Source organism: Meles meles, chromosome 7 (genome assembly GCF_922984935.1).
Source record: "Meles meles chromosome 7, mMelMel3.1 paternal haplotype, whole genome shotgun sequence".
NCBI lineage: Eukaryota > Metazoa > Chordata > Mammalia > Carnivora > Mustelidae > Meles > Meles meles.
Genome location: NC_060072.1, coordinates 136,113,145 through 136,135,567, shown reverse-complemented (window position 1 = coordinate 136,135,567; position 22,423 = coordinate 136,113,145). Strand labels below are relative to the sequence as shown.

Genomic DNA, 22,423 nt, shown 5'->3' with positions numbered 1-22,423 from the left:
CTCCCTTTCCCTCTACCCCTCCTCTCTCTCTCCCTCCCTCTCCAAATAAAACAATCTTTAAAACAAAAAAAAAAACAAAAAAAAAAAAAACAAAAAACGGAGTCTACTGACTTTTAACTTTGTTCAGACCTTTACCTATTTGGAACTTATTTAAGATTAAATTAAGATATAATTAAATTAAGATTCTCATGTCCAAGTTTATTTTTTATTTTACTGTCAAGTTTTAAATCAACTTCTTGGTTTTCATAGCAAGTGTTTAGGGTTTTGAACAAGGTTGCAGTGAATTAATAAATTTGGGCATAAATTAAAACTATCATAGTACTGAGTCCTTTCAAAGAGGATTATGGTATTCTCTCATTTTAGTTTACCCAGCTCTTTTATTTCGTTTCATGAAGTTTCACAGGTGCGCATATATATATACATATACACAATGTATATATATTATATATTACATTCAATACAGTATTTGTATTGAATATTAATACAAATATTCAACATAATGTATATACATGTATTTGTGTACATATCCGTATACATATATGTACATACACGTATGTATACATATATGTGTGTATACACATACATACATGTATATACATTATGTTGAATATTGTGAGGATAAAAGATTAAATGGGTTTGGAAGAAACTATAAGTAAAACCTATTGCTAGAATATAAGAAAGATATTGATTTTTATGCATTTATCTTATATGATACTAGAGTAGCCTTTCAGTTGATTTTTTTAAGTTTTGTGGAAACATTACCTAGTAAACAAAGAACAATCATAATTTTGTCCCTTCCTTAAAATTCTATAACTCCTTTTTGTTTAAAACTTCCAAATTACTCAACAAAAACAAACTACTATCTTATTTCCTATATTAATGAGATCCTAATAGATTTCCTTAATAAATTTTAAACTTCCTATTCTAGTTTTTGACAACTTTGTAGGAAGTGTGACAATTAAAATCTATCACGTGCCTTTTTCATACATTGAAATAGTATTATTCTTTTCTAATCTATGAACATAAATTAACATACTTCCTAATATTAAATCACTCATATTCCTTATTCATATTTTCAAGCACATTTCTGTACTTCCTTTTTCAGATTTTATTTACAATTTCTGTATTTACATTACTAGGTGAAACTGCAATCTATTATATCCTTTTCTACGATAACATTTTAGTATCAGTAATCTCGTGGAATAAACAGCAAAGCCTATTCTACCTTCTTCTTGATTTTGGTCCTGGAAAACAGAACATAAACCATAAAAACCATCTGAGCCAAAGTGTCTCTGGGACACTATTATATTTCAAATTTCATAGTTATTGTGTTATCTCTTGAGTTAGTGTTGTTCATTTATAACTTGGATTACTGTTTCAACACATTTTTATTTATACACACTCTTAAAAGTTTTAAATCTTCCCTATATGTGGCTGTTATCACTTTTTTTACTTCTAACATTTTCTCAGTGTTTTTAATTAGACTGTTCTATTTTCTTGTTTTCTTAAATCTGTTCTTCATTTAACTAAGTAAAACTCTCTTGTATTCATTTGTTTTATACATATTAATTTCTCTAATTTATTTAGAGTATTCTCAAAATGAATGTTTAATCGATTTATTTTCTTTCTTACTTCCTAATAAATTACACAGTGCCCTCAGCATCAGCTGGCCCTCAAGTCAAAGATTTTGATGTTGATTTTCACTGTGGTTCATTACTAATTGTCTCTAATTTGTTTCTCTTTCCTTCAGCCACAAGACACTTACAAAAGTATCTTTAAATGTCCACAGAATTGAGAATTTTTAAAGTTATCCTTTCTGTTATTTGATTTCAGTATTATATGATCTGAGAACCTGACCCCGGGTTATAACTTTCTAAAAATGAAGATTCTCCTTATTCCCTAACAAATGCTCAGTTTTTATAAGTCTTCCCTGAATATATAAAAATGTATTATCCTTCTTTAAGAATTCTTCTGTCTTCTGCATTAACCGTTTCTTCAGGGCATTACTGGTCTTTGTGCCCTACATTGCATCTCTCTTTCATGCTACAAGTTTTCCTCAACATGTGAAGATCTTGCTGTTCCAGTTATAATTGCAAAGAGAATACAGTAATCAATACGGACTGTAGATAGGCTTCCTCAAAACTAGCTAGGTGGTAAATACATATACTACAAAATATGGACTTAATAATGAGCGAGTAGGGTACATTTAGTGTATGATTCAAATCCATTATTTCTCTCCTTGGCCTTAATGCTCACACAGAATCTTCAGAGACAGACTTCTCTACACACCCTTATTACCAACAAGTCTTTTGCCAATCGTGGTGTAAAAGTTACAAGCCCCATCTATTCTGGGGCTGGCCCACTTTTGGCAATCTTTCAGTTCAACTGTTCACGAATCATCCACTATTACTGATTTGGAAATGGGTTTTTTCCCTAACTTCTACTGGAAATAATAGCACACACCTCTTTCGTGTCACTAAGTTCCATGAAAATAGGTAACACATGTCTTTTTCATCTACAATTATCACTGTTACCTAACAGGTTTCACTAGTGTCTGGTATTAAATAAATGTAAATGCATGCATATTTGATTTTGCTATCAATGTGATGTCATCTATTTCTTACCTTATAGAAAGTTCTCAAATTTCTGGTCCAAAAAAAAAAAAAAAAAAATTTCTGGTCCACTGATGAAACCCCTCTGCTGTGCCCTGACTTTTCCTACACTTTAAATTTTTTTTCTGTCCCTGTAATTGATTGGAACAATTTTTTAAAAATGAAATTTTAAGAATATGGGGAAGTAAACAAACGTGCTTAGTTAATTATGTTGAAGGTGTAGATAAATTCCCTAAAGTTTGATTTACTGTGGCACTTATCACTCACATTCAAAATTCAGCTACTATGTATTTTCCCAACTAAAAATCGGACATGCCCAACTAACTGACTCCAAATAATCTATCAGTTCTACTATGAGCTATGAGCTATAAATGACTGTTTATAAACATTAATATGATTAAGAAAGATAAATAAGAATCTGTTAAAGAAATCTTTTTTTTTTTTTTTCCAAAATAAATGCAGTTGTTGTTTCATACCTGGCCAGCACTGAAGATCTGAACAAATACTTTTAAGAGTTCTTGAATGTTGTCTGTATAAGCAAGAGGAACGTAAAGTACTAAACATATCTAAGTAACCTGGAGGAAAATTGAGAAAAGTAAATTTTCTATTTACCAAGCTAAAAAAAAAGTCACAAAATATAATAATTATATCAAATATTAGATAGCAAAAGTATGAGCTTAGCCTTTTACTTGTTCATATGGCTCTGCTTTTAGGAGTTTTTAAAAATACTGCTAATCTAATTACAGTTCTTCATCGCATTACTACCAGTTGTCCAACAGATTATCTTTTTAATCTGATATATGACTACAGCTGCCAAAGAAATTAAATTCAAACCACAAGGTAAAAGACACATGTGTTTACCTAAAGTTACTTTTAGTAAAGAACACAAAGAGATAAAAAACTGCTACTTCCTAGGGACCATTTCAAAAATGCTAATAAATAATGTGATTTAACACTGTAAACCAGAAGCAGTCATCTTTCCCTCTCAAAGCTTCTGGTCACTGGGTTCGAAGACCGTTCCTCCCATAGCTGGAAGCCATCATCTTTGGTGGTCCTTCGAATTCCCACAGTAGACTAATGGGTCCCATCCTATTTTACAGTCATGATCCTCAGGAAGAAGTAAACAGGACCAATAGAAACTGGTTCTCCTCTAACCCAATACCCCTGATAGAATGCAGGGATTTTCCTAGGAATCAACAAACCCCGTCCTAATACTTCTGCCTGCCTAAGCCAAGAAAACAGCTGGCAAGGAACCTTAAAAGGAAATGTAAATATGCCAACCAGAAGACCAACAGTAATACTACTAAACTACACAGCAATGAGAGTAACAAAAATTTTACTCCACTCAACACTTACTATGAGTCAAATAACACAGTATGGGCTAAATAAACTATTTAGATTATTTCATTTGATCCTGCAAAGTGAAATTTTTTCCTCAGAAAATTTCACTGCAAAATTTCACTGCAAAAAAAAATTTCACTGCAAAGTGAAAAGTTTTTCCTCAGGCTTCACATGAGAAAACAGCAGTTTGGGGGACTAAAGTAAATGCCACAGCCACTAAGTGGCAAGAATGAGTTTGATCCTAGTCTACTCCTCACCCTTAACCACTCAGTCTGAGGACTTCTCTCAAGAAGGAAGTAGTGTAACATTAAAATAGAAGCAGATTTTTAGTCCAAACCCCCAAGCTCAAAAACTTCATTTTTCTCATTCTTGAATTCTTTACTTATACTACAACCCATATACAAAATAAAAGCAATAGAATAATTAGTAAATGAATTAAGTTTATACAAAGTATGACTTCAATCAAAACTTTTTCACAAAATGAATTAAACTTGCATGTTCCTGGGCTATTATAGCTTATACTGATTATTTAAATCTATTCTTCCATCAATAAAAATAAAAAAAGAAAAAAGTATTTTGATAAGTTCTAACATTTATTGTTTAAGCATCATCCAAAAAGAAACTCATGAAGTGAAACCCCTTCTACAAACTACCAACTTATTTTAACATCAGATTGTTACAAGTCTGAAATAAGAAAATATACATTCTTTTAAAAAAAGGACTATGATTATTACTTCAATGTATTCTCAGAAACTAGCATGGTACTTGGAATCCAATAAAAGTTTGTCACCTAAAATTAAAACAATACTCCACTATTCCACAATCTATGTACTATGCTATAGTAGATCTTGGGATAAATAAAGAAGCCTAGTGTGAAAAAACCAGTAATTTAGGAAGATTAAATTTCATTTGGTAAAGTCTAAATATAATCTATAGTTTAGTTAAACGTACTGTACCAATATTATTTTCTTAGTTTTGACAAATGCACCATGTTTAAGCAGGCACTTAACATCAGAGGAAGCCAGGTGAAGGACATACAGGAACTCAGTACTATTTCTGCAACTTTCCTGTAAATCCAAAATTATTCCAATATGAAAGGTAATTAAGAAAAAGAAAAGAAAGGAAAGAGGGAAAGAAAGAGAAAAGGAAAAAGGAAAGGAATGGAACAGAACTCAGGAAAGAAGCTAACACACAGTAAGCATAAATAAATTCTGTTAAATTTTTAGTAACTATAATGGCTTACTTATAATGGAACAAAAAATACACCAACTTACCATATTTATTTTCAAAGAAGGACTGTGCAGAGACATGAGATGTATGCCAATGGGAAGAAACATGCTTGCCTTTACAAAATCCAGGAAGTAGACTGTCTACTAGTTGATCAATCTGTCCAAGTTTTAATTCAGATAATCCAAGGTCTCTTAAATTAAGTACAGGCTATAAAAGAGTGAGTCAACCAAGTCAGCAATTAATACCAAGATATTTAACTTAAAGAGTTCTTATTAGTTAAAAAATTATGGATTCAAAAAATCTAACAAAGGTATTAAGTCTTTTTTTTTCTAATATTTAAAAACTGAACTGGAAAAAAAACAAAAAACAAATTGGTGCGAATATTTATTTTTAACAAGATGTTATTTATTTGCCAGAGAAGACAAAGCAAAAGCAGGGGGAACAGCAGACAGAGGGAGAAGCAGGCTCCTCGCAGAGCAAGGAGCCTGATATGGGACTCGATCCCAAGACCATGGGATCATGACCCAAACTGAAGGCAGACACTTAACCAACTAAGCCACCCAACCGTTCCTGGTGCAAATATTTTTATATTTCTGGTTCTATGGAGGTCAGTCATATGAGATTTGACAAAGGTTAAAAATATATTCCCAATAGTGTCTCTAAGTTATGGACTTTTAAAGCTTCCTTCAGTCTCTATGTACATAAACAAAAGCACGTTTGATTTAAAAAAGGGAGGGGGGGTGGGATATGCTGTTACCAAAGGACATCTCACTCCTCTGGTCTCACTGCTGAGATCCTACTTTGAACTGAGAGGTTCTAAAATTACCCATACCTAACTTCTAATAAAGAGGAAAATTGAACAAAGTAAAAAATGTGTGGGGGTGCCTGGGTGGCTCAGTGGGTTAAAGCCTCTACCTTCGGCTCAAGTCATGATCCCAGGGGTCCTGGGATCCACTCTCTGCTCAGCAGGGAGCCTGCTTCCCTTCCTCTCTCTCGCCTGCCTCTCTGCCTACTTGTGACCTCTGTTTGTCAAATAAATAAAAATTTTTCAAAAAGTGTGTGAAAACCAGGGAAGAAAATACACTCACATTAAAATAGTTCTAAAGTAACTACAAATAGAAGTGAGTGATTTTCTTGTCCACAGGAGCTGTCAGGCAGACATGAAAGACAAATAAAAATTAGCCCCAGACAGCCAGAAGTTCTGGCACGGGAAGCAAAAATAAACAGAGCAAGTACAGTATCAGCTTCTGATTACTGATGTGAAGTTAGAGTCATAAAAATTTCACACACGCAAAAATAAATGAATGAAGTTAGATCCATGGATTATATAGTTCTGGACCGACGTCCAGGAGTTTCTCAACTACTAGCTTTATGACAAGTCATTCATATCCTCAGAATCAACTGCCTCATTAGTAAAATGCCTATGAAACATGCCCTGCCAACTTCACAACAAGATGGTAGGGATCAATGGAAAAGATCACATGTTGCTCATCTGACATCCAAACACCAAGACAAGCATAGTTAAAGGTATGATGAAATAAAATATTTAAAAGTGCTCTTTATTAAAAACTACACAATATAAAGCGTATCATTACAGTGAAAACAGCACTATAATACTCAAAAGCTACTTTTCAAAAGTTATCCTTTATTATTATTTTTTTAATTAGGCTCCACGCCCAGCATGGAGTCTGACATGGAGCCCAGTGCAGGGCTTGAACTCATGACCCTAAAATCAGAACCTGACAGGGCGCCTGGGTGACTCAGTGGGTTAAGCCTCTGCCTTCGGCTCAGGTCATGATCTCAGGGTCCTGGGATCAAGCCCCATGTCGGCTCTTTGCTCCGCGGGGAGCCTGCTTTCCCCTCTCTCTCTGCCTGCCTCTCTGCCTGCTTGTGATCTCTCTCTCTATCAAATAAATAAATGAAATCTTCAAAAAAAAATAAAAATAAAAATAAATAATAAAAAAAATAAAATCAGAACCTGAGCTGAAATCAAGAGTTGGACACTTAGCCGAAGGGGCCACCCAGGCGCCCCTCAAAAGCTATCTTTTAAAATGGGAAGCCAAAACGTCTATTTATAATACAAAGATTTCAAAAGGAAAATGCAGATTCTTAACTAAAAATTACTTCCCTTACTTACTGGTTGTCAGGTCCCTGAAATGTAAGAGATAAGGTACATATAAGCACAGCAATTATCATACAACATAATAACTGCTATTATAGAGATATTTAAAACAAAAAGTGGTAAGAGAGGGCACCTGGGTGGCTCAGTGGGTTGGGCCTCTGCCTTAGGCTCAGTTCATGATCTCGGGGTCCTGAAATAGAGCCCCGCGTCGGGCTCCCTGCTGAGAGCTTCCCCCTCTCTCTCTGCCTGCCTCTCTGCCTACTTGTGATCTCTCTCTCTCAAATAAATAAGTAAAATCTTTAAAAAAAAAATAAGAGAACAGAGAGCAACTAATTTCCAAAGCCAAATACAGCTTCACTGAGGTAACACCTTATTTCCAAAATGATGAGAACCTTGGGGTAAGGGACAAACAAAATATCATCAAAGCACCTGGAATGTTTCAGAAGTAGTCCAAAGAACAGTGATGATAGAATGAACTAGATAGGCTAAGGTCAAATTATAAAGAGCCTTGTCTGAATTTAATTCTATAGCTAATTTGATTAGTTTTGTTTTATAGCTAGAAAATAGAAGACAAAGATAATAAACTGGATGAAAAAAGGCTGATGGAACAAGAGAAAAAATGGTATGAGCCTGAACCAAGCCCGAGCAAAAGACAGAAATAACAAATCATGGACAACAGACATTTGGAAAAATCAACAGAGGACTGAGAGGAAGAAGGGTTCTGGATGGGCACTCTAGTTAACAATTTATTATCTCATAGCTCCTCTTCATCCTTTTTGTTGGCTCCATGAACAATGATCTGGGCTCTTTAAATATTTTTCCCTTGCCAGCTGGGACAATGTAAACTTTGTCAGTAAAGAGCACAGGAGACACTGTAAGAGGAAAGTGTTTTTGTGTCTGGTTCCGGTGTGCCCATTCAGCAGGCTCCTACGTGCAGCACCCATGGTTTTTCTAGCATCTGCCTGCCACTTGTACAGCTTCTCCAAAACTTGGCTTCTACAGTAAACAGTGGCTTCTATAGTAAACAAGTAGCAGCTTTTCCCATGTTCCCATGTTCCCATGAACAGCTTTTCCTGCTACCCTGCATGACAGATTGCCATCAAGTGCAGCTAGCATGACACCACCAACTTAGCCAGTCGATGAGCCAAGGCCATGCCCTCTTCCAATAAGGTTAGGACCTCAGCCGTGGGTGAAGAACTCTCCCTGCCATTGCGCCATCTCAGTCCTAAGAGTATTAGCTACTCCTTAAATCTGCTAGTACTCTGTGTTTTTAGAGTTTACTTATTACTAGCCAATTCCTAGCTATTCCAATCCCTTAAAAAAACAGAGTTTTAAAAATGTTAAACTAAAAAAAAATACACTATTTTTAGCATTATAACTATGTGGTTTCTCTCTCCTGGTTGGAGCCAGACTGATAGAAAGGGCCAAACTCACTGCAAGTTCAAATGTGTAAGGTGAGAATAGCCAAGTTTGGACACCTTAATTTTGAGGTCCCTGAAATTCTCTTCAGAGGGGTGTTTGTGTTTTTTTTTAAACACATTTTTCTCAAGATGCCCAACCTTTTTTCTTTTTTTGAGATTTTTATTTATTTGACAGACAGAGATCACAAGTAGGCAGAGAGGCAGGCAGAGAGAGAGGAGGAAGCAGGCTCCCTGCTGAACAGAGAGCCAGATGTGGGGCTTGATCCCAGGATCCTGGGATCATGACCTGAGCCAAAGGCAGAGGCTTTAATCCACTGAGCCACCCAGGACCCAGGTGCCCCTTCAGAAGGGTATTTTAACAAGGCACTAATACGTGACCTCAAAGATTTAAAGTAAATTTAGGGTTGGGGCTATATTTGGGAGTTATCAGCATATTATACACACACACACATTTACATATATACATACAGGAAAATGGGTAACATGACCTGGGAGAATGTGCACAACAAAAATCAGATCAAGAATAAATGCAAAGCACACCAAGTATTTAAGGGGCCAGCAACAACAACAACAACAAAAAAAGCCAGCAAAACAGAGAAAAACCATCCTCAATGTAACATCACTCAATACGAGGGAGTATTCTGAAAGTAGGAAATGTTCAGCAAGATCAGATGCTAAGGGAAGTTGAAAAAGATGTGGCTTTTTAAAAAGGCCTGTACTTAAGCATAAAGGAAATCAACAACTTTGGCAAAGTCAGTCTGTAAAATGGCACAAAGTAAGCCAAACTATGATGAGATGTAGTGTAAGAATAGAAGTTTAGCAAGTACAGTTACAAGCTCAAACTACTATTTCAAGAAGTCTGAAAACAAAAGGAAAATAAGTCAGTAGCTTTTGAAGGAAGTTGAAAGAAAGTTTTTAAAATTACATTGTGGGGGTGCCTGGGTGGCTCAGTGAGTTAAAGCCTCTGCCTTTGGCTCAGGTCATGATTCCAGGGTCCTGGGATAGAGCCCCGCATCGGGCTCTCTGCTCATCAGGGAGCCTGCTTCCCCTTCTCTCTCTGCCTGCCTCTCTGCCTGCTTGTGACATCTATCTGTCAAATAAATAAATAAAATCTTTTAAATAAATAAATTAATTAAATAAAATTACATTGTGGAGTGGATAGTTGGATAAGCAAGACCTGACTGATGAAAGCAAGGCCACCACAAAGCAAAGGAGGTAAGAGTAGAGATGAGGCAGGATGCTTAAGGAGAAAGAAAATGTTCTATAAAGCAATAAAGAACACTCACTAAAGGCAAACAATAGGACTAATGAGGGTGTATCAAAATTTAAGAATACCGATTCTATTATCTGAGACCATTTCTTAAAAGCTCAAAATAAAGCTTCTAGAGTTTAGTTACTTTTCAAGGCCCTGACCTAGCAATTTCACTTAACAAAATAGTCCTTAGCAACTCAGACAGTAAAAGTGATGTTGTTTACAGCAACAAAATTCTGGGAACAATATCCAACAATGGGATAGCACACAATAAACACTTGGAAGTCATTAAAAATATAGAAATGGGGACTCCTGGGTGCCCCAATCAGTTAGGCATCTGCCTTCAGCTCAGGTCATGTCATGATCCCAGGTCCGGGGATTGAGTCCTGCGTCAGCCTCTCTGCTCAGGTGGAAGTCGGATTCTCCCTCTCCCTTTCCCTCTCCCCCTGCTTGTGCGCTCGCTTGCTCACTCTCTTTCTCTCTCTCATAAATAAAATCTTTAAAATATATATATAGCATAAAAGTCCAAGAAGACTATTAAATGAACAAAGCAGAATTTAAATCAGCATATACAGAATAATCCAATCATAAAATTTAAAAAGTACAGGGGCGCCACGGTGGCTCAGTTGGTTAAGCATCCAACTTTTGATCTTGGCTTGGGTCTCCATGTCATGGTCATGAGTTCAAGCCCCACACTGGGCTCCATGCTGGGCATGGAGCCTACTTTAAAGAAAAAAAAAGTGTAAGAGAAAAAGAGACTTGACATGTAAATACAAAATGTTAATAGCATTATCTCTGGGGAACAGGATCACAGAAGAATTTTATTTCTTCCACCCATACAGAATTTTCCAAAATTCCTAAAAGTAACACAATATTGCTGTGGGCAGCAATTTTGATACATGTATTTTCATCATGCAGGCTCTTTTGGACTATAATTTGGGAGAGGCTTATCATCACAGTAGAAAGACAATGGACTAGGGCACCTGGGTGGCTCAGTAGGTTAAGCCTCTGCCTTCAGCTCAGGTCATGGTCTCAGGGTCCTGGAATCGAGCCCCGTATCAGGCTCTCTGCTCAACAGTGAGCCTGCTTCCACTCCCTCTCTGCCTGCCTCTCTGCCTACTTGTGGTCTCTGTCAAATAAATAAATAAAAAATATTAAAAAAAAAAAAAAAGACAATGGATTGCCTATAGAAAGAAGCAATAGGAACTGGGTAAATGTTATAAAAGGAAAGCCTAAAGACTCTGATGACAAACTTTTCTTCTAATTAAAATTTTATCCCAAGACTGACTCCAACCCTCCCAAGAAGTGAACACTTTTTCAACTCCTCCTCTACTGTTCTTTGCCATAGCCCCTGATATCAGGACTACAAACAGGAACATAAGTTACTTATGGATTAAAGAGGTTTTTAGGAACTTTAACTAGAAATTATAATGTTTTCCATGAAAAATGTATTCTGAGCTACATGCAGCTATCTTACTAATAAACCTCGTAAACACAAAGATTCCTAGGCTACAAATTCCCTGTATCCTAGGAAACGCCAATTTTATAATCCTCGGAACACTGAAAGTAGTTTCACAGTGTATGTATTTCACCTTCAGGTACCTTCTAACTTCGATTACGCTGAACACTCCCATAAGGCAGTAGATGGGAACTTCTTAACTATTCTATCTTCCTTGAGACTTGGGAGGTAATTCTGGTCAGTTAATTGTGGGTTCACTTCTACTGCTGGAGCAATACAACATATCTAAATGGTATCACACAACTAGTAATCTAGGAAGTGAATACCAAATACACGTCCACGTGAATTTTATTTTCAAGGTCGGCTCCATGCCCAACATAGGGCTCAAACTCACAACCCTGAGGATTAAGAGTCACCTGCACTACCAGCTGAGCCAGCCACGCACCACCGCCACATGAAATTTTTAACAAATGTTAAAGAATAAGACAAAGTAGGGGTGCCTGGGTGGCTCAGTGGGTTAAGCCTCTGCCTTCGGCTCAGGTCATGATCCCAGGGTTCTGGGATTGAGCCCTACATCAGGCTCCCTGTTCAGCAGAGAGCCTGCTTCCCACCCTGTACCCCCTGCCTGCCTCTCTGCCTACTTGTGATCTCTGTCAACTAAATAAATAAAATCTTAAAAAAAAAAAAAAAAGACAAAGTAACTTTTCTTTAGGTACAATAAAGCCAGAATTAGACATCTTTAATCATAAAGGAGATAAGCTAAAGACAGAAATGACCTTGTTACAAGTGCCTAACCACAGAGAGACATTTCAGACATGTTTACAACATACTAAATCAAAAATACTGTTTCTCACACAATCAGGGTAAAAACTATTACCTCACTGCCAGCAGCCTCATGCTCAGGAACTACATCTCGATGGGAGTTTTGCGAAGCTGACGCACTGACAGAAACAGATGTGCTTTTTGGTGAATGGAAGGCATTGATGAGGTGACTCAGAGGAACTGTAACCTAAAAGAAGATCAAAGTTGAAATTAAGTAGTGTGCTTTTCAGAATTAAAACAGAAAAAAATCTTTTTATCGTCAAGATCTGGGATTTGTAAAAAGTTAAACATGCACTGTGCATCAGAACTATATATTAAAAAATATAAATACTCAGATTTATTGCTAGTAAGAAAAAACCAGGTAAATTCTTCCAGGACAGTAGTCTGGCTATATGAATCCAAAGTATTAAAAATATATATTTTATTCCCCATTAATCTATTTCCTAGTGGTTTATTCTACGGAAAAAAATCTGAGAAGTGCTTGTATATGCATGGATGACAATTTTCATTAAAACATTTAAAAAGCAGTGGAAGGTTGAAATGCCCACCATTAAGACAGTGGGCTAAATAAATGATACCACCACAAAATGAAATATTTCAGACTTAAAAAAAAAAAAGTAAGCATATATCCAGAATTTTATTCTTCTCAACTTCCTCACTGCATCATCCTGTTCTCATCCTATTCTAAGTCACCATCATCTATACATAGATTTTTGCAACAGCCCTAACTACTCTCCCTGAACCTGCTCTATTAAAAACAAAGTCAGATCTCATCACTCCTTGGCTTAAAACCCTCCAACAGCTTCTCTTCTCACTCACAATAAAAGCACAAGTCCTAAGCACTACGACACAGAAAGCCCTCCACGGTTATTACCTTTCCAAATTTACCCACCACCATGCTCTACTTCATTCTCTCTACTTCAGCCATACTGGCCTCCTTCCTGTTCTTGGAACAACACCTAGCAAGCTCTCACCTCAAGGACTTTGCATTGTTTTATTCCCTTTTGTCTAGTTTGCTCTCTGACTTTGGTTTTTAACTCAAATGTCATCTTCTCTTGAGTCTTTTCCCTAGCTAACCTATTCAAAATTTCAACAACCTTCCCCTAAAAATATATCCCTTACCCTTTTCACTACTCCATGTTCTCTCTTTTTTTTTTTTAAGATTTTATTTATTTATTTGACAGAGAGAGATCACAAGTAGATAGAGAGGCAGGCAGAGAGAGGGAAGCAGGCTCCCTGCTGAGCAGAGAGCCCGATGCAGGACTCGATCCCAGGACCCCGAGATCATGACCTGAGCCAAAGGCAGTGGCTTAACCCAGTGAGCCACCCAGGCGCCCTCCATGTTCTCTTCTTGACAGTTCTAGTATCTAACACACTTTATACATAATCTACTTATTTATCTATACGTTGTTTCTCGTTTCTCTCTCAACCAATTCTGACACCAGCTGGTTGTCCAACAATCTAATTCTCAAACTAATTGCCCAGTGTTAGTGTAGAACCCACAAGTTAAAGGCTCAGCCCCCCAGGTCTGTTTCAATTTCAGATACCAGTCACAAGTTCTAAGCCATTCATACTTCTGATCTACCAGCTATAAATCTGGGGTTTCTTCAATCTCCTCCCCAGGTCTGATAATTTGCTAGAACAGCTTACAGAACTAAGGAATATACTTTACATTTACCGGTCTATTAAGGAAGAAAAGAAGAAAGGTAGGTCATAGGAAGGAAGGAAGGGAGGGAGAAAAGAAGGAAGGGGAAGCAAAGGGAAAAGGAGGGGAGGAGGTAGGGAGAAAATGGGAGGGAGTAAGGAAGGAAGGAAAGGAAAGAGGGAAAGGGAAGGGAAGAGGAAAGGAGGGAAAGAAGGGAAGTGCTTGGGTGTCTCAGTCGGTTAAGTATCCACCTTCAGCTTGGGTCATGATCTCAGGGTCCTGGGATGGAGTCCCACATAAGGCTCTCCACTTAGCAGAGTCTGCTTCTCCCTCTTCCTCTGTGATCACTCCTGCTTTCACGCTCTCTCAAATAAATAATTAAAATCTTCTGCAATATAGTTAGGAGGGAAGGAAGGAAGGAAGCAAGGAAGCCAGATGAATAGGTACAGCCTGAAGGGTCCAAGATGTGGAGTATATCACCCTTCTGAATAGTGAATCTTTGCACTGAATCTCACTGCTTAAGAGTTTCTAAAGAGGGGCACCTGGGTGGCTCAGTGGGTTAAAGCCTCTGCCTTCAGCTCAGGTCATGATCTCAGGGTTCTGGGATCGAGCCCCGCATCGGGCTCTCTGCTCAGTGGGGAGCCTGCTTCTCTCTCTCCCTCTGCCTGCCTCTCTGCCTACTTGTGATCTCTGTCTGTCAAATAAATAAATAAAATCATAAAAAAAAAAAAAAAGAGTTTCTAAAGAGATCAATCCCCAGGCTAGCCCTCCTCTCCAAAAAGCTAGGGGAGTTAGGGCTGAGAGTTCCCACCTTCTAATCACTAGGTCTCTTAGGTGACCAGCTCAGGCCTGAGGCTGTCTAAAGATCCTATCCCAAGTCACCTCATAAGCATAAATACAGGATGATCGAAAGGGGTGCCTCAGGAATAAGACACTCCTACCACAGGGGAAATTCCAAGGGCTTTAGGAGCTTCATGACAAGAAATGGGAACAAAGACCAAATATTTACCTTTTATTATATACCACAGTCTCCCACTAAAATCTAAGTTTGATGTGGCAAGGGATTTTTTTTTCTACTCTATTTTACCTTATTTATGTACTTATTTAATGTAAAACTGTTAACAGAGTTAGGTGTCCCTGGACAAAGACAGACATAGCTTTCTTGACATAAGGCCCCCCAGCCACCTTGTGAGAAAATATAAAACAGCTTAACAACATGCTCCCATCTGATTTTTATGGTATAAATGAAATTGTGAACTGACCTGTTTTTAAAGAAAATGGTTTTGTCTCTATCTTTCTACCTAAAAGGGAATCTATGCCAACTCCAATAAATGGGAAGATACACTGGGACTTGTGAACTGATGTGAAATGCAGAACCTTTGAGTTTCGAGTGTTTTGAAGATTGAAAAACCTTGCTCAGCATGGGTGACCACAAAAACAATGTAACGCCATCTACATGTCACAACTGAGAGAAACTGGGGAATGTTGTCTAATGTCACATAAAATTTACTGTTTGGGGAGTGGGGGAAGAATGTAAAACAGCCACTATCAGGCCAGAAGGCTAATCATGTCAGGGGCAATAAATCCACGGTAAAATGGTAAAATCCCGAGAGTTCAAAAGTGAAGACTGATCTTCTCCAGTTATCTTTTCAGGATCTAAATCCCTTTAGCCCTCACAAATTGGAGGCAGAAAACCAATGATTCTATCCCTTGCTGGCCCCCTTGCTGGCCCCGGGGGACGCTGACTTGGACTCAGGCACTTTAAGGCGACTTTTTTTTTTTTTTAATGCTTTTTTTTTTTTTTTTTTTTTTTAATAGTACAGAGAGAAATCACAACTAGGCAGAGAGGCAGGCAGAGAGAGAGGAGGAAGCAGGCTCCCTGCAGAACAGAGAGCCCGATGTGGGGCTCGATCCCAGGACCCTGGGATCATGACCCAAGCCGAAGGCAGAGGCTTTAACCCACTGAGCCACCCAGGTGCCCCTTTAAGGAGACTTTTGCCCCAATTCCATGATGTATTCCCCATTCCACAAGCCTCGGCATGAATATGTACAAACCCTTAGCATAAAACTTTCCCAATTTTGTTATTCAGGGAAACATTTCTCTGGGAAAGAGGCCTAGTATTCTCCTTTACTTGCTACAAGATCTTTCCTTTTCCTATTCTTTGGCTTGGCTGTATCTTTTGGCTTGAGAGTCACCAAGAGACAAACCCAGTCTTCAGTAACAAAATGTTTTTATACAATACTTACATGACTTACATACTTCAGATTTTATTTTTGTTTTATTCATACTGTATCCCAGTGCAACAATAACGCACGGTAGATGCCAAATAAATATTTCTTGAGTAAATGAATAAATTAAATGGGTTCTTACCGTCCAGGCATATCTCATTTTATTGTACTTCACAAATACTGCATTTTTTTATAAATTGGAGATTTGTGGTAACACTGCATCAAGCAAGTCTTCCGGCACCATTTTTCCAATAGCATTTGCTCACTTCACGTCTCTGTCACATTTTGGTAATTCTCACCTTATTTCAAACTTTTTTATTATTATTGTGTTTGTTATGGTTACCTATGATTAGTGATTTTTGATGTTAATACTGTAATTGTTTTGGGATGCCATGACTCACACCTATGTAAGACACTGAGTTTAATCAGTAACTGTTGTGGGTCTTCTGACTGCTCCACCAATGGGTCCTTCCCATCTCTCTCCCTCTCCTTGGGCTTCCCCATTGGCTGAGACACAACATCAAAATTAGGGCAATTAATAACCCTACAATGGCATCTAAGTGTTCAAATGAAAGGAAGAGTCACACATCTCTCACTTCCAATCGAAATTTAAATATGATTAAGCCTGGTAAGGAAAGCATGTCGAAAGCCAAGATAGCCTGAAAGCTAAGCCTCTTGTACTTTGCCAAGTTGTACATGCAAAAGAAAAGTTCTTGAAGTAAATTAAAAGTGCCATTACAGTGAACACACAAATGATAAAAATGCAAAATGAGGCCTTCTTGCTGAAAGTTTTCATAGTCTGGCTAGAAGATCAAACCAACCACAACATTCCCCTAAGCCAAAGCTTAACTGAGAGCAATGGCCTAACTGTATTAACTCTATGAAGGCTGAGAGAGGTGAAGAAGCTGCAGAAACATTCTGAAGCTAGCAGAGGTTGGTTCATGAGGTTTAAGAAGCCGTCCCTGTACCGTAAAAGCACAAGGTAAAGCAGCAAATACAGAAGCTGCAGCAAATTATCCAGAATATCTAGATGACACAGATAACTAATGAATAACTACACTAAACAGATTTTCAGTGTACAAGAAACAGCCTTCTAATCTAAGATGCCATCTACAACTTTCATAACTAGAGAGAAGTCTAATGCCTGGCTTCAAAGCTTCAAAAGACAGGCTGACTCTCTTGTTAGGGACCAGTATAGCTGATTTTAAGTTGAAACCAATGCTTATTTACCATTCTGAAAATCCCAGGCCCTTAAGAATAGTATTAAATCAGGACGCCTGGCTCAGTTGGTTAAGCCGCTGCCTTCGGCTCAGGTCTTGATCCCAGGGACCTGGGATTGAGTCCCACATGGGGCTCCTTGCTCGGCAGGGAGCCTGCTTCTCTCGCTGCCTCTGCCTGCCTCTCTGCCTGCTTGTGTGTACTCTCTCTCTCTCTGGCAAATAAATAAAATCTTAAAAAAAAAAAAAAAGTCATTTTCTGTCTTTAAAAAAAAAAAAGGAAAACTATTAAATTTATGCTGCCTCTGCTCTATAAATGGAAAAACAAAGCCTGGTTGATAGCACATTTATTTAGAATATGATTTAGTCAATACTCTAGGCCCCCTGTAACCAGACCTGCTGCTCATAAAAAAATGATTCCTTTCAAAATATTACTGCCCATTGCCAATGTCCTTGATTACCCAAGAGCTCTACTGGATGTGTACAACCAGATTAATGTTGCTTTTCCGTCTGCTAACACAACATTCATTCTACAGCCCATGGGCCAGAAGCAATTTATACTCTCAAGTCTTATTACTTAAGAAATACATTTTGGGGGCGCCTGGGTGGCTCAGTGGTTTAAGCCTCTGCCTTCGGCTCAGGTCATGATCTCAGGGTCCTGGGATCGAGTCCCGCATCGGGCTCTCTGATCGGCAGGGAGCCTGCTTCCTCCTCTCTCTCTCTCTCTGCCTGCCTCTCTGCCTACTTGTGATCTCTCTCTGTCAAATAAATAAATAAAATCTTAAAAAAAAAAAAAAAAAAAAAAAAGAAATACATTTTGGGGTGCCTGGGTGGCTCAGTGGGTTAAGCCTCTCTGCCTTCAGCTCGGGTCATGATCCTGGAGTCCTGGGATCGAGCCCCTAATTGGGCTCTCTGCTCGGCGGGGAGCCTGCTTCCCCCTCTCTCTCTGCCTGCCTCTCTGCCTGCTTGTGATCTCTGTCAAATAAAGAAAATCTTAAAAAAAAAAATTTTTTTGTAAAGACTACAGCTGCCATAGAGTGTGATTCTTCTGATGGATCTGGGCAAAGTAAACTGAAAACCTTCTGGAAAAGGATTCACCATTTCAGATGGCATTAAGAACATTTTCACAGGAAGGGGTAAAAATATCAACATTAACCAGGGTTTGGAAGAAACGGATTCCAAACCTCACGGGTTGACTTTGAGGGGGTCAAGATTTCACTGGAGAAAGCAACTGTAAATGTGGTGGAAACAGCGAGAACTAGAAGCAGACCCTGAAGATGTGAGGGAAGCGCTGCAATTCCATGATCACACTAACACAGATGAGTTGCTTCTTATGGATGAGCCAAGAAAGTGGGTTCTTTTTAACATTTTATTTATTTGAGAGAGAGTGTGTGTGAGCGAGCATGCGATTGAGAGAGCACACAAGCCACAAGCCGGGAGGAGAGGAAAAAGGGCAGGGAGAAGCAGGCTCCCCGCTGAGCAGGAAGCCCAACGCGGGACTCGATCCCAGGACCCTGGGATCATGATCTGAACCGAAGGCAGAACTGAGCCACCCAGGTGCCCCAAGAAAGTGGTTTCTGGAGATGAAATGTACTCATGGTGAAGATGCTGTGAAGGCTATTGAAATGACAAAAAAAAAAAAATTTGGAATATTACATAAACTGAGTTGATAAGGAAACACAGGGTTTGAGATGATTCAGTTCAATAATGAAGAAGTTCTACTGTGGGTCAAATGCTATCAAATAGCATCACATCTGACAGAGAAATCATTCATGAAAGAAGAGTCCATCGATATTGCAAACTTCAGTGTTGTCTTATTTTAAGAAATTGCCACAGCCACCTCCCACCTTCAGCAACCACTACGGTGATCAGTCATCAGCCAACAATTGTGAGGCAAGACCCTCCATCAGCAAAAAGATTATGAAAGCACAGATGATAAGGCGAGCCTGGATGGCTCGGTAGGTTAAGTGTCCAACTCTTGATTTCTGCTCGGGTCAGGATCTCAGGGTCGAGAGATGGGAGCCCAGTATGGGGTTCTGCACCCAGCAGGGAGTCTGCTTGAGATTCTCTCCCTTTCCATCTCCCTCTGCTCCCTTGTGTGTGTGTACGCTCTATCTCTAAAAATACATCTTTAGAGGAAAAAAATAAAAGGGGCACAGGACGCCTGGGTGGCTCATTCGGTTAAGTGTCTGCCTTCCACTCAGGTCATGATCCCACATCCAGCTCTTTGCTCGGCAAGGAGCTTGCCTCTACCCCGGCTTGTGCTCTCTCTCCCTCTCTCTATGACAAATAAACAAAATCTTAAAAAAAAAAAAAAAAAAAAAGCACAGGGACAGGGGTGCCTGGGTGGCTCAGTCACTAAGCGTCTTCCAGGTCCTAGGATCGAACCCCACATTGGGCTCCCTGCTTGGCGGGAAGCCTGCTTCTCCCTCTTCCACTCCCCATGCTTGTGTTCCCTCTCTCTCTCTGTGTCTCTGTCAAATAAATAAATCTTAAAAAAAAAAAAGCATAGATGATGGTTAGCATTTTTCAACAATTTTTTAATTAAAGTATTACATTGTTTTTTAATAGATCATAGTATAGTGCAAACATAACTTTTAGATGCACTGAGAAATCCAAAAATTCATTTGACTTTTGTTATTGTAATACTTGCTTTACTGTGGTAGTCTTGAACCAAACCCACAGTATCTTCAGGGCATGCTTGTCTGCCAGGTTTTGTACTATGCGCTTCATTTATAGTATCTCATTTAATCCTTAAAACAGGCATAAACAATACTTTTTACTTCTCATTTAATTGATAAAGACAGCAAGAATTTAGACAGGTTTAGTGGCATGTTAAAAGTCACACTCAACAAGTCAAGTGTATGAACAAAGATTCTAACCAAGATACTCTGACTCCAGATTCCAGTTAGACTTTTACTGAAACAGAAATAAATTCACAATATGTTGTAAAATTTTTTAAAATTGTTAAATGTAGGGGCATCTGGGTGGCTCAGTGGGTTAGGCCTCTGCCTTCAGCTCAGGTCATGATCTCAGGGTCCTGGGATTCCCGCCGCATCAGGCTCTCTGCCCAGCAGGAAGCCTGCTTCCCCCTCTCTCTCTGCCTGCCTCTCTGCCTACTTGTGATCTCTCTCTGTAGAATCTTTAAAAAAAATTGTTAAATGTAAAACTAGATTTTTAAAAAAGTATGCATACACATATTTATATAGAGGTAAGAATTATGAAGGAATATATTCTAAAATACAATGTCTGCACAATGAAATTATGGAGTTGTTTTTTTTTTTTTGACAGAGAGAGAGAGAGCACAAGCAGGCAGAGTAGCAGGCAGAGGGAGAAGCAGGCTCCCCGCTGAGCAAGGAGCCCAATGTGGGGCTTGATCCCAAGACCCTGGGATCATGACCTCAGCCGAAGGCAGTCACCCAACCAAGTGAGCCACCCAGGTGCTCCGAATTTTTCTTTTCTTTTCTTTTTTTTTTTGACAGAGAAATCGATCAAAGGTAGGCAGAGAGAGGAGGAAGCAGGCTCCCCGCTGAGCAGAGAGCCGATGTGGGGCTCGATCCCAGGACCCTAAGATCATGACCCCAGCCGAAGGCAGAGGCTTAACCCACTGAGCCATCCGGGCACCGCGGATTTTTATTTTCTTATATGTATTTCTCTTTTCAGCATTTTTGGCAGTGAGCGTGTATTATTTTTAGGGTGAGAAACAAACAATAAGCTCTTTTAAAACTACAGGAATAAAATTATTTTTTTTTTTAATTTATTTATTTATTTATTTATTTGACAGACAGAGATCACAAGCAAGCAGAGAGGGAGGCAGAGAGAGAGGAAGGAAAGCAGGCTCCCTGCTGAGCAGAGATCCTGACGTGGGGCTCAATCCCAGGACCCCGAGACCCTGACCTGAGCGAAGGCAGAGGCTTTAACCCACTGAGCCACCCAGGCACCCCGGAATAAAATTATTTTAAGATATGTATTTTCTGCCTATTTCTTTGAAAAGCTTTATTTCAATTAGTTATAGCTCTTCTCATTCAAAAATGGATTTAGAATTACTAAAAGATGGTTCGATCTCTTCTTAATGAAAAAGTTCACTTTTTGTATCTTTCCTAACTTCACAGTTTAAATTCAGGCATATTCCATTGATTAAGCAGCCAGGAATTACAAATGTTTACCATCTTTCACAGCATAAAATGTGTAAGGGTTCTGTGAGCCCAGTTAAGCCTGCCTATGGTACACAAAATACCTTCACCATCTCTACCAACATCATGCAGCACTAACTCTTCATCCAGCTGATGACAAATCTCCTAAAATTGAGTCTTCTTGATACAAACTTCTTGAACTTCAGTTTTAAAGGGTTTAATACTGTTTCCAACAGGCCAAGTCAGACTTCTTTTTCAAACAACTGGTAGGATTCCTCCAGATGTAAGCTAGAATGCAATAGGAAGTTACTCAAGTAAGAGGGTGGAAAGCTATCAGAAGAGAGGAAGGAAAGGGACAAAGGCAGGGAAGGAATATGTTTTGTTTTATAGAACTAACAATTCCAGCCAAGGAGACATGATGTTTCACCTGGGAGCCCCTTGCCAGGTGTGTCTCCCTGACAGCCCCTTATGTGAGCCCCTTGCTAGGTGGGTCTCCCTGAAGCCCCTCTGAGCTGTCCTGAAGTTACCTTTAGCACATGACAATGCCAAGATCCCCTAGAGGCTGAGTTTCCCACCATTTTTTCGAACATACAATGTGTGCACTAGCATGCTGACACGCTGGGCCTGAGCGACCGACTGGAAGTGCTCCCTGCCCCACCTCCTAACACACTGAATAAAAGCTTCCCTATACTAACCCCACAGAGAGCCATCTGTCCCCTTACTTGTAAGAAGTAATAAAGTCCTTTGTTTTCAACAGTTCCTTGAGTTGTGTTCAACTTGATGCATCTCAAGTGGCAAAACCCTTGAGTTTGGTTACACGGACACTGTCATATTGGTAAATAACATTTCCATGCATCTGGCTGATCAAACCAGAAACATTTCTTTCCATCATCCGTCATATCCAATCTCTCATTAAATTCTACTCCTTGTACAAAACAAA

General features: G+C 38.8%; 1 protein-coding gene across 1 annotated transcript in view; it reads right to left on the bottom strand.

Moving 5' to 3' along the window:
* YME1L1 (YME1 like 1 ATPase) overlaps positions 1–22,423 on the bottom strand; it is a 51,898-nt gene that overhangs the window by 27,151 nt on the left and 2,324 nt on the right. The window contains exons 2-4 of the mRNA XM_046011086.1: positions 12,315–12,446; positions 5,228–5,390; positions 3,089–3,187 (exon numbers count right to left, since the gene is read on the bottom strand). Coding sequence (XP_045867042.1) covers positions 3,089–3,187; positions 5,228–5,390; positions 12,315–12,446 — 394 coding nt within the window. The remainder of the gene's footprint in view (positions 1–3,088; positions 3,188–5,227; positions 5,391–12,314; positions 12,447–22,423) is intronic.